The sequence below is a fragment of the Leptonychotes weddellii genome, unplaced genomic scaffold, assembly GCF_054177405.1.
Source record: "Leptonychotes weddellii isolate Sample4059 unplaced genomic scaffold, ASM5417740v2 HiC_scaffold_4107, whole genome shotgun sequence".
NCBI classification, from domain to species: Eukaryota; Metazoa; Chordata; class Mammalia; order Carnivora; family Phocidae; genus Leptonychotes; species Leptonychotes weddellii.
This window is the reverse complement of record NW_028007550.1, coordinates 1-12,005: the sequence shown is the minus strand read 5'-3', so window position 1 is coordinate 12,005 and position 12,005 is coordinate 1. Positions and strand designations below refer to the sequence as shown.

The window sequence follows — 12,005 nt, the reverse complement described above, 5'->3', positions numbered from 1 at the left end:
CATGATTCCCCATGATCCCACAGATCCCCCATGATCTCCCACGGTCCCCCCATGATTCCACATGATCCCCCACGATCCCCCACGATCCCCCACGATCCCCCCCAATCCGCCACTGCACGCGGTGCTCTCTCTCTCTCACAGGCACCAGGGCCAAGTCAGGGCCTGGGGAGAGGACGACTCAGAGACCGAAAACCAGGCCAGTATAAGGCCCTTGGGATGGGCCCCCCTGAATAGGAAAGAGATGCTCAGAGGGGCCCAGCCCAGCCACTCCCACTGCCTTTGCCACCACATCGTCAGTGGTACTGCTGGTCTGTGGGGCGTGTGGCTGCCTTGTTGGGGAGAGCTCAGCCCCGGTACACAGCACCCCAAAAGGACCCGACGCCCATACACCCACGGTCTGGGGCCGGGCCATCTCAGTCCACCTGCTGGGATGATTTCTGGGGTAAGCCCCTCGGCAGCTCCCCGGCCCAGTGGGTCTGGCCACTTCCACCCCTCGTGGCCATGAGGCCACGTGTGACTCAAGCTGGCCCGGGGCTGCCCACTGCATGCCTGGAGCCAGGAGCCAGAAGCCCAGTCGAGGTCCGAGGCGGTACCAAGCCGGGGGCTGCACTGTGGGGCAGGGTCCTGTTGCTGAGGGTGCTGCCCCCTGAGCCCCTCTTCAGAGAGGGTGGGGCCCTGGCAGCCCCATCAGCCCCAGGAAGTCTGTGGGGTCCGGCTTCACAGAAGCATGCCTAAGGAAGCTGCAGGAGTGAGGGGCATGGCAGGAGGATCCCTGCAGGCCAGGACTGGGGAGCCCTCAGGAAACCAGGCCCCACCTGGCAGCTACGCCCATCTCTGCCTGGCTCCGGCTGCTGGCCAGCCGAGAGTGAGTGCCCACTGTTTGCCTGAGTGAGGGGAATGGCAGGCCCTGTCCCGCCCACCCACGTGAAGCTACTGGGCCGGAGCCAGCTCTTGGGGCTACAAAAGGCTCCTGCCCACTCAGGTCCTTCCTCAGATGCTGCCCCTGGGGACTTCTCCCCTCCCTCCGTAGGATGGGTGTCGGCTGGAGGAAGCTGGCCCCACTCTGGGCCCTGGCCCTCACCCTGGCCTGTGCCCAGCACACAGGTAAGGCTCCCACTGAGCGGCTTTCCGGGGTTCCCCTACATCCGGGGGGGCTCTAGGCCCGGGAGGGCAGCAGGCAACTTCGAGGTCTTACCCTGGGCTCCAGGGAAGCTGAGAGTGGCTCCCGGCCCCTTGGCCCTGGGCTCTGGCCCTCGCTGTCTTGCAGTTGCCAGCTTGTGGGGTTGGGGAGCTCTCAGGGGCCGCGGGGGTCCACGTGGGGGCAGGGGCCCCTGAGGTGGGGAAGCAGGAACCCAGCGTCTCCGAGCCCCTCGTCTGTCTTCCTGTCCATCCATGTGTGATTTCCTGCTGCTCGCTGCCTCTGCCCCCTGCTCTGAGCAGGTCCTTGGGGCCCTGCAGCCTGGCAGAGCTGCCCACCTGTCCCTGGGAGCCCCCTCACCACACGGCCCCAGTCCACCAGCTTGTTTTCCACATCTGGGCCTTGAGAGGGGTTTCCAGGGGGCCTCAGCCGTGGGGGGCGGGCGTGATCGTGAGGTCCACACCGTGAGGATGCTGGGGAGAGGCTCTTGGACCCTCTGAGGCCCCCTCCCACCCAGGTCTGCACCTTGTGGCCTCTGCGTCCCAGGGGATAGCTGGGTCCTGGACAGGTGCTGGGTGACAGGGTGCTCCCAGAGGAGCTGCCCGGGGCAAGGGGGCAACGTTCCCGAGGCCCTCAGCACCGTGGGCACCACAACATGGCACCCCGCGCGCCCGCACCCTGCAGTCCCCGGCCTCCTGCCACTGCGCGTGCAGGGCCAGCCCTTGCTGGGCCCTCCCGGGGCATCTGTGTCAGGGATGAGCAGAGACTGTGCCTGCAGGGTCAGGGCCTGGGCCGGGCAGCCTCACCCCACTCGGCTCCGCATACCCCAGTCTGCCCCAAATTCTCCCCCAGGGCCCTGGTTGTCTCCTGGCACACTCAGCCGACCCATAGCTTTTACCGTCTGGTCCCTCCACAGGCTGCCATGCAGCTTGCTCTTTATGTCCCAAGCAGGGAGATACTCAGTGTGAATGAAGGAATAGTGAATGAATGAATGCCACGTCAGGGCCAGGGGACCCCCAAGTGCTCGTGGGGCCAAGCTGAAGGAATGCCTATAGAAGCTCATGGGCCTGACGTGGGCAGCATGGGCAGAGACCCTCCCCGCAACCCCAGCCCTGAGAAGAGAGAACCCCCACCTGTTCTGGGCCCTTCCGTCCGCCCGTCCCTCTCTCTGTGCCCTGCCCGCCTGGCTCAGGCCCAGTGTCCTCTCTTCTTCCCATAGGCCAGGCCCAGGATGGCTCTGTGGAACATGGCCACAAGTCCCCAGACCTTCCCGTCCCCCAGGAGCTTGGTGGTGAGTCGACCCCCACCTGTCAGGGCTGCCCTGCCCCACTCCCTCGGGGCCAGAACTTGGGGGGCTGGAGGACACCCCCACACACAGCCCCGGTTGGTCACCTGGGGGCCCCCGAAGGCTGCTTGTGTCCCCGTGGCGGCTTCAGACAGGAGGACAGGCTAGAGGCCTGAGCTCACAGCGACGTCCTCCTGTCTCCGCATAAGTCCTGATCCCTTAGCCACATACGCGTCCCCTTAGCCTGGGGCGGGAGGCTGGCGGGTGGCCTCTCTGGGGATTCCTGTGCCGCCATGCTGGGCGTGCTGCCCTGGGAGAGAGTCATTCCCCCAAACTGGGCTCAGAGGGAGGCTCGTCCGTGCCTGGCCTCAGCGCCCAAGGGGTCGTCCTGGGCACCTGGTGCTGACTCGGGCATTTCTGAGACTCTGGGCACCAGGGACGAGTTCTGGGCAGAGTTCCGGGCCAGAGAGCTCACAGCCCCTCGGGGCGGCCCAGAGGGAAGGCCACTGGCCTACAGGAGCCTCGGCTGCCCCCGTGGACCTGACGTCCAGCTCCAGGCTGGGAGTGGTGCCGGCAGGCTTGGCGAGGGCAGCAGAGACGCCCGACTCCGGCCACAGCCGTGCTTGTGGGCAGCCTGACACGGTGCCGCATTCCCGCAGGCCACCCACTCCATGTGATGACCATCTTGCCCCCTCTGAGGACAGCCCTGGTGGTGCGAGGTGAGAGAGGGTCTGTGAGGCTGGGCAGGGGGGTGGCTAAAAGGGGTCCCGCTGCCCAGGTGGATGAGGAGTAAGTCCTGGAGGGGGTCTGTGTTCCCAGGACGGTCTGGGTCCAGGCAGCTCCTCCCCAGCCGCCCGGGCCCCGGGCAGCCGCGTCCCAGGCTCGGGGCGCAGGGCAGCACCCTCAGGCCCGCCTTGGCCCACAGCCCGGAACCCTGCGCACAACGGGCGCGTGTGCAGCGCCTGGGGCGACTTCCACTACAAGACCTTCGACGGCGACGTCTTCCGCTTCCCGGGCTTGTGCAACTACGTCTTCTCAGCGCACTGCGGAGCCGCCTACGAGGACTTCAACGTCCAGCTGCGCCGCGGCCGGGCGTCCAACGCCACCACGGTCGTCGGAGTCACCATGAAGCTCGATGGCGTGGTCATCCAGCTGACCAAGAGCTCCATCCTGGTCAACGGCCGCCCGTGAGTCTGGGTGGTAGTGGGGGGACGTGGGGTTGTCCCCGAGCGCCGGCCCCCCCGGGCACTCCCCAGGCCTCTGTGCTGGGCGCCTGCACACGCCCCCAGAGGCCCAGGGCTCTTTTCCTGCCTGCAGAAGTGGCCCCCTTCCTAGTTCCTCTGTGCCACCGGAGCTCCGGGGTCCCCCGTCCTTCTCGCGCCTGGGGCACTGTCCGTGGGCACAGGGATCTCGTCACAAACGTGCCCGTAGGGGCCCTCCCTGACCAAGGGCCAGACCTCCATTGCCCTGTCCCTGAGTGCCCTCGGAGCCTCAGCCTGGCCCTCTCTCCACAGAACTCAGCTGCCCTTCAGCCAGTCCGGGGTCCTCATCGAGTTCAGCGGCAGCTACCTGAAGGTGGTGGCCAAGCTGGGCCTGGTCTTCATGTGGAGCCAAGATGATAGCCTCCTGGTGAGGCCGGGGGCCGGGCCGGGGAGGGGGACACTGCCAGCCCAACAGCCTCCCCAGAGAAGGAAGAAAGTGGTCTGGGCAAGGGTGCGTGGGATGGCCAGACCCCACTGCACAGGGCCGGTGAGGCGGGGCCCGGGGGACCTAGCCCCCCCTCGATGAAGACCCTGCTGGCGTGGGGGCAGGGGTCCACAGCCCACGACACTTCTGTGAGGAGCCCCCAGCCCCTCCTTGGGAATGTCCCACACCTCCTCTGTCCTCCCTGTCCTGAGACGTCCCTGTGGGGCCAGGCATCTGACGTGCATTCTCATTCCAGCTGGAGCTGGACCCCAAGTACGCCAACCAGACCTGTGGGCTCTGCGGAGACTTCAGCGGCCAGCCGGTGTTCAATGAGTTCTTCTCCCATGGTAAGCCCCCTCCCCGCGGCTGCCCCACGGTAGCCGGGCCCCTTCCTCAGCGCTGCCTGGAAGGCTGTCTTCCAGAATGTCCTCAGCTTGTGTGCCCGTGTGCATGCACACTCAGAGCCGCACGCACGCGCCCACACGTGCTCACACACACCAGCTCACACGCACACGGGCCTCCCGCGCCCTCCGCACCGTCTCCGAGCGGACCCTCTCACCGTTTCTTGGGCCTCCTGCTGCCGGGAAGTGGTATTTCGTGTGACCCACACCAGCCAGAGGCCCCCACCCCCAGATCCCCCTCGCCAGGCCTGTGAAGCCCACAGGAAGCTCATCCATAAGGGGCTTGCAGCCCAGGGGAACGCACCTGCCCAAGCATCTGGGGGCCCCGTACAGGCTTGGCTGGCCTCCGAGGGCCGGGGTAGGTCAGGGTCACTCTCCAGCCCTCTGGGCTGCGTGCTGACCTGGGCTTGGAGAGCTGACAGGCCTAAGCCCTCTGCCTGCAACCCCGAATGACTTGGGTGGTTCCTCACTTAATCCTCAGACTCCCCGAACATCCTTTAACCCAGCAGCGTGGATGGGGGAGGAGGTGCAGCGGGGACCCCTCGGGCACCTTGGGGGAAGGTGCGGAGGCACCGGGAACCTAAAGAGCCTGGCGTTGCGCTTCCTGCAGGTGTCAAGCTGACCCCCATCGAGTTTGGGAATCTGCAGAAGATGGACGGCCCCACGGAGCAGTGTCAGGACCCTGTCCCTGTACCCCTGAGGGACTGCTCACCTGGCACTGTAAGCCCTGACGTGAACGGGCACCGGGGGTGGGTCCTGCGCCTGCGGGGCCGAGGCGGGGTGGGGGCCGGGACTCCAGGGGAGGGTCCGGAGCCTGCACTCAGCCTGGCCTCCCGGCTCCACGCCCAGGGTGTCTGCGAGGAGATCCTGAGCGGCTGGCTGTTCTCGGGCTGCCGCGCTCTGGTGGACGCCCACCGCTACGTGCAGGCCTGCCGGCAGGACCTCTGCCTCTGTGAGCACGCTACCCACACCAGCTGCATCTGCCACACGCTCGCCGAGTACTCCCGCCAGTGTGCCCACGCCGGGGGGCAGCCCCTGGACTGGAGGGGCCCCCACCTCTGCCGTGAGTGCCCCCGTCGTGTTGCCCTGCTTTGGCCCGGAGGTGGGTGCGGGATGTGACTCGGCTGCGTCCTCCCCGCTGCAGCCCAGACCTGCCCCCTCAACATGGAGTATCACGAGTGCGGCTCGCCCTGCGCGGACACCTGCTCCAACCCGGAGCACTCCCAGCTCTGCGAGGACCACTGTGTGGCCGGCTGCTTCTGCCCCGAGGGTGAGAGGAGCCCCCCGAGAATCACACAGACGCCTTCGGGGCCCCTGGGTCTGAGGAGCCCCTGAAGGGCAGAGCGACCGTGGGCAGAGGGCGGGTCCCCTCCCCCTGCTCAGGGGGCGGACTCAGCCTGGCACCTGCCGTATGGCCTGCCCGCTTCTGCAGGGATGGTGCTCGATGACCTCGGCCAGGCCGGCTGCGTCCCTGCAACCCAGTGCTCCTGTGTGTACAACGGGGCCGTCTACGCTCCAGGGGCGAGCTACGCCACAGACTGCACCAACTGGTAGGACCCCAGGCCCCTGCCCTCCCGTACCCCTGGACGTGTCCTGGGATGGCCCCCGGGAGGCCATGGCCCAAGTGCCGGCTGCCATCTCCCACCTGGGGCCCCGGGCACGGGCCAGGGGCTCGTCATGCAGACACCGGTGGGCCCGGTCTGTGCAGTGACGCAGGCGGGCCTGGGCCAGACCCGTGTCCACCTGCCAGCGTGGAGGCTGGGCTGGACGCTCCCAGGGGCTGCACACGCATGGTCTCTGCCCGTACTCAGCACCTGCTCCGGGGGCCAGTGGACATGCCGGGAGCTGCCGTGCCCGGGTACCTGCTCGGTGCTGGGGGGCCCCCACCTCTCCACGTTCGACGAGAGACAGTACACAGTGCACGGGGACTGCAGCTACGTGCTGGCCAAGGTGCGGGCCCCAGGTCCTCGCTCCAACACAGCGGCTTTCGGCCGCGGCTGCCCCGCCCGGGCTGCAGACGGCTGCGGCATCTGTGGCCCCCCGCTCCTGGCGCCACCCCACAGGACTTCCAGGGTGGGCGGGGAGGCGAGGCGGGGGGCTGGCGCCTCTGGGCCGAGCGTGAGGACCTGTGTCTGCAGCCCTGTAACAGCAGTGCGTTCACTGTGCTGGCCGAGATGCGTGGGTGCGGCTGGACGGACACCGAGACCTGCCTGAGGAGCCTGACGCTGAGCCTGGGCGGGGGGCACACGGTGAGAGCAGACGTGGGGGCCGGGGGCGCACGGTGAGAGCAGACCCGGGGGTTGGGGGAGTCTGTGTCCCTCATGCAAGTGACCTCTGCCCAAGCCCTTGACCTGGCGTGGGCAGCGAGGGGCCGGGGCTCAGCCTGAGGACCCTCCCACCCCACGGGTCTCTGAGTGTTGGTCCCCAGATGGAACCGCTTGGGGGAGGGGCACCATGGCCTCCACGCCTGCCCCCACCAGCCCTGGAAGGAGGGACCAGGGCACCCCCCGGTAGCTCAGCTTCATTGAAGACACCTTGTCTCTATTTTATTTTTTATTTATTTTTGTTTTTTATTTTTAGTTTTTCATAAAATCACTTGGGTTTTTACCTGAGAGAATGCTCGGTCCTTGAGGGAAACGTAGACAAACAAGCTGAGCCCAGGGCAGAACTTGGCTCGTCAGCCCCTCCTCGAGGGAGCCTGTGGCCCCCTGGGGGAAGGGGTCCTGCAGGCACATGTCACAGCCTCTGGGGCCACCGGGGGCGCTGGCTGAGCCCTGACCCCGCTCCCTGCTCCTCCCAGGTCATCACGGTCAAGGCCAGCGGGGAGGTGTTTGTGAACCAGATCTACACCCAGATGCCCATCTCAGCAGGTGAGAGTGTCGGGCCTGCCCCCCGAGGGTCCCGCCCCTCACAGCCCACTGAGGCCTTGTCCCCTGTGTCCACAGCCAACGTCACGCTCTTCAGACCCTCAACCTTCTTCATCATCGCCCAGACCAACCTGGGTCTGCAGTTGAGTATCCAGCTGGTGCCTATCATGCAGGTGTTCGTGAGGCTGGGGCCCGAGCTCCGCGGGCTGACCTGCGGTAAGAGGCGCCGCCTGCTCTGGGAGCCCGGGCCCACCCTCAGCGGCCAGGGCTCATGGGGCCTCATGCTTGCCCTCCCGCCCAGGCCTGTGCGGGAACTTCAACCAGAACCAGGCCGATGACTTCCGGACCCTCAGCGGCGTGGTGGAGGGCACGGCTGCCGCCTTCGCCAACACCTGGAAGACCCAGGCCGCCTGCCCCAACGTCAAGAACAGCTTCGAGGACCCCTGCTCCCTCAGCGTGGAGAACGGTACGTGGGTCCCCGAAGTCCCAGGGCCCACCTGGGTGCCAGTGACCCCGGGCCGCAGAATCCACTCTGGCCCTGGAGGAGGGATTCAGGAGGTAAACAGGCAAACTCGCCAACGAATTTCCCATCACTCCTGGTAAAGCTGTGGTACCTTCTGGAAGAAGAGGAACAGGGTGTTGCGGGGGTGGTGGAGGCGCGCCCTCAGCGTGCCCGCCCACCCACCGTAGCAGGGGCGCCCGGGAGGGAGCCTGGGAGCCTGTGCACTCCTGGCGCCCTTCCCTACGGGAGGTTGCACACGTCTGTGTAGCTTCCACTGGACGCCAACCGTCCAGCCTGCTGACCTCTGTCCACAGAGAAGTACGCTCAGCACTGGTGCTCCCGGCTGACGGACGCCCACGGCCCCTTCGCCCGCTGCCATGCTGCCGTGAACCCTGGCACCTACTACTCGGTAACGCCCACCCACCCACCTCTCCCCCCCGGCCACACGGCTGCCCTCGGTGCGGGGAGAGGGGCTCCGCGAGGGTCCGACGTGGTCCGCGGTCTGGAGTTCATTGGTGCCTCCGGCCCTGTAACCAGGCACTGGGGCCGACAGGCCCTGAGGGTTGTGGCTGGCCGGGCCCTGGAGTCCACGTGGCAGATCGGTGGTGGCCGAGACGCTCTGGGGTCTAAGCCTGACCACACGGGCTGGCACCTGTCGGGTCCCAGACAGGAGGGGCTGTGGTCCTTCCAGCACTCACCTGGAGGGGAGCTTGGTGCCAAGATGGTGTGCGGAGGGCGTGGGGGCCCCTGGTGTGGGCGCGAGGAGGGGTCCTAGAGGAGGCAGGGGCGGCAGCGTGGGGGATGCTCATGGCGTGTGGGTGACGACGGCCCCGTCCCCAGAACTGCATGTTCGACACGTGTAACTGTGAGAAGAGCGAGGACTGCCTGTGCGCGGCCCTGTCCTCCTACGTGCACGCCTGCGCCGCCAAGGGGGTGCTGCTCAGCGGCTGGAGGGACGGCGTGTGCAGTGAGTGCCCCCCGAGCACGTGCTCTGGGGCCTCGGCCCCGTGCGGGGCTCGGAGCCCTGGAGCGCCCCGGCCAGCCGGGCCTGGGACCCTGCGGCTGGGGCAGGGGAGGCGGGCGTGGGTGCGGGCGATGGCTGCCGTCCTGACTGCCTCCCCCACCTGGCATCCCGCAGCGAAGCCCATGACCACCTGCCCAGAGTCGCTGACCTACCACTATCACATCAGCACCTGCCAGCCCACCTGCCGGGCCCGGAGTCACGAGGACGTCACCTGCGGCATCAGCTTTGTCCCCGTGGACGGCTGCACCTGTCCCCAGGGCACCTTCATGGACGATGCGGGCAAGTGTGTGCCAGCCACCAGCTGTCCCTGCTACCACGGGGGCTCCGTGGTGCCCAACGGGGAGTCGCTGCACGAGCGTGGGGCCATCTGGTGAGAGCCCTGCCGGATGGGCTTGGTGGGCAGGGCGGCCGGGACGGGCGACCCTCTGACCACCCTCTCGTCCCAGCACCTGCACACAAGGCACGCTGACCTGCATCGGAGGCCAGGCTCCCACCCCCGGTGAGTGCACAGTGAGGGAGGGGCTCTCGTTATCACCAAGCTTTCGGGTGGCCGCCCCCAAGTCAGTGAGACTGGTGGGTGTGGAGGGGTTCTCTGTCAGGCCTGCTCAGTGAGGGGGTGGTGGCGTGTGTGAGCACGCCGCGCACACGCGCCCCGTGGACACTCACACGCTCACATGCACGTGCTACGCACACACGCACCCCGCTGGCCGAGCCTCAGGGCGGGCGGCACAGACTCGGCCGCTGGGACACACCGTGTGCAGCCGTGTCTCTCAGAGCCGGCCTGGTGGGCGGCGGGTGGGGACCCTGAATGGCCGCTGCCTCCCCAGTCTGCACCGCACCCATGGTCTACGTCGACTGTCGCAACGCCACGCCGGGGGCTGCCGGGGCCGGCTGTCAGAAGAGCTGCTTCACCCTGGACATGGACTGTGTGAGAGCCCCCACACCCCCAGTGACCCCGTGGGCTCCTGCCGAGGGGCCCTCTAGGGCTGCTCCCGGGAAGACGGCTGCCTGAGGGCTCCCTGGGCTCACTGCGGGCCGTGGGGGGGCCCTCGGCTGTTGGCCCCGGCCGGCTGAGCCGTGTCTCCTGCACCCCACAGTACAGCTCCCAGTGCGAGCCTGGCTGCGTGTGTCCCGACGGGCTGGTGGCTGATGGTGAGGGCCACTGCCTCTCTGCAGCCGATTGCCCCTGTGTGCACAACGGGGCCAGCTACCCGCCCGGCCAGACCATCCGGGTGGGCTGCAACACCTGGTACGCGGCGGGGAGGGGGCTCCCTGCAGTGGGCGGTGCGGCCCCAGCCCTCGAGGTCTGCGGGTGGGGGGCCGCAGCACCCGGTACGCGGCGGGGAGGGGGCTCCCTGCAGTGGGCGGTGCGGCCCCAGCCCTCGAGGTCTGCGGGTGGGGGTACGCGGCGGGGAGGGGGCTCCCTGCAGTGGGCGGTGCGGCCCCAGCCCTCGAGGTCTGCGGGTGGGGGGCCGCAGCACCCGGTACGCGGCGGGGAGGGGGCTCCCTGCAGTGGGCGGTGCGGCCCCAGCCCTCGAGGTCTGCCCATGGTCCCCGCAGGGCCCGTCCCCACCCGCACTGCCCATGCCCAGCTTGGGCCTGACCGGTGCCCCCTGCCCCCAGCACCTGTAAGAACAGGATGTGGCACTGCACAGAGGATGCCTGCCTGGCCACCTGCGCGGTGTACGGGGACGGCCACCACCTCACCTTCGACGGAAAGAGCTACAGCTTCAGTGGGGACTGTGGGTACACGCTGGTCCAGGTACGTGGTCCCGGGGGCTCCCCGGCTGTCCCATGCGGCCCCACAGTGCAGCCCTGGGCACCCCAGCCTCCCAGCTGCAGGAACACCCTCTGCCTGGCCACAGGACCACTGTGGGGGCAACAGCACTGCCAACGGCACCTTCCGCGTGGTCACCGAGAACGTCCCCTGCGGGACCACGGGCGTCACCTGCTCCAAGGCCATCAAGCTGTTCCTGGGGGTGAGTGGGGGTGGTGGGAAGGGACGGGGACCACCGTGGAGGGACGCCTGGGAAGGCGAGCGGGGACAGGCCTGAGTGACCCCTTCTGCGCAGAGCTACGAGCTGAGGCTGAGAGATGGCGGTGTGGAGGTGATAGAGAGGGGTGCGGGGCAGGAGGCCCCCTACTCCATTCGCCAGATGGGCATCTACCTGGTGGTGGACACCGAGGCTGGCCTGGTGCTTCTGTGGGACAGGAAGACCAGCATCTTCCTCAAACTCAGCCCTGAGTTCAAGGTGGGCCCCCCTCCCCGGGACGGCCCGCCCTCACCCCGGACCAGATGGCGTGCCTCGAGGGAGGCGGCAGGAGGGAGGCCCTTCGCTGTGCGTGCTGTGTCTTGCAGCTGCTGGGACGCTGTCACAAACTCGTGGCGCCTTCTCGTGGTTCTGGACACTCGAAGTCCCATGCAACTATCCCCAGGCCCGCTCCCTCTGGGGGCTCTGGGGGAGGATCCCTCCTGCCTCCTCCAGCATCTGGGGCCCCAGGCGACACTCCTGCCTCTGCCTGCATCCTCATGTTATTGTCTTACTTGTGTCTCTGCCCACACGTCCCCGTGGTCACAGCCCACGCCCACCCAGGGCGTCCTCATCTCAGCGGGATCCCCATATGCAGTGGCCTATTTCCACATGAGGCCATGCTCATGGGTCCCGGGTCAGGACCTGAGCTGGTCTGCAGGGGACACCACGTAGCCCCCGGTGCTCCTCTCCTGCACCCCCTTTCCTCCAGGAGGGACGCCACCGTGACCCTGTGTGCTGAGTGGGGCCCCACACACGGTGAAGGCGGAGAGCCACCCTGCACACCTGGGGCCCCCTCCTCCTGGGGGGCCGTGGGGATGTGGGGCCCCAGGGGAGCGTGTGGGGTCACAGGAGGCTGGGCTGGGCTCTGGGCCCTCCTGCACACGCCCTGAGCCCCCCGTGCCGCCGTCCCCCGTCTGCAGGGCCGGGTCTGTGGGCTGTGTGGGAACTTTGACGACAACGCCGTCAATGACTTCACCACGCGGAGCCAGTCCGTGGTGAGCAGCGCCCTGGAGTTCGGCAACAGCTGGAAGTTCTCCCCGTCCTGCCCCGACGCCCCGGCCCCCAGGGA

The 12,005-nt window shown here is 67.9% G+C and overlaps 1 protein-coding gene across 1 annotated transcript; it reads left to right on the top strand.

The window, feature by feature from the left end:
* Nucleotides 1–1,031: 1,031 nt before the first annotated feature.
* On the top strand, nucleotides 1,032–12,000 carry LOC145719381 (mucin-5AC-like; the record flags this gene model as incomplete). Its single annotated transcript, XM_081810871.1, has 25 exons — nucleotides 1,032–1,104; nucleotides 2,358–2,429; nucleotides 3,083–3,142; nucleotides 3,349–3,610; nucleotides 3,938–4,052; nucleotides 4,366–4,456; nucleotides 5,121–5,230; nucleotides 5,360–5,573; nucleotides 5,655–5,780; nucleotides 5,943–6,060; nucleotides 6,322–6,460; nucleotides 6,649–6,759; nucleotides 7,311–7,380; nucleotides 7,456–7,593; nucleotides 7,679–7,843; nucleotides 8,194–8,288; nucleotides 8,720–8,846; nucleotides 9,018–9,273; nucleotides 9,350–9,402; nucleotides 9,731–9,831; nucleotides 10,001–10,152; nucleotides 10,527–10,665; nucleotides 10,769–10,882; nucleotides 10,976–11,155; nucleotides 11,857–12,000. Coding segments are annotated over exons 1-25 (3,225 nt in total), but the record flags the coding sequence as incomplete, so codon positions are not given.
* Nucleotides 12,001–12,005: the final 5 nt, after the last annotated feature.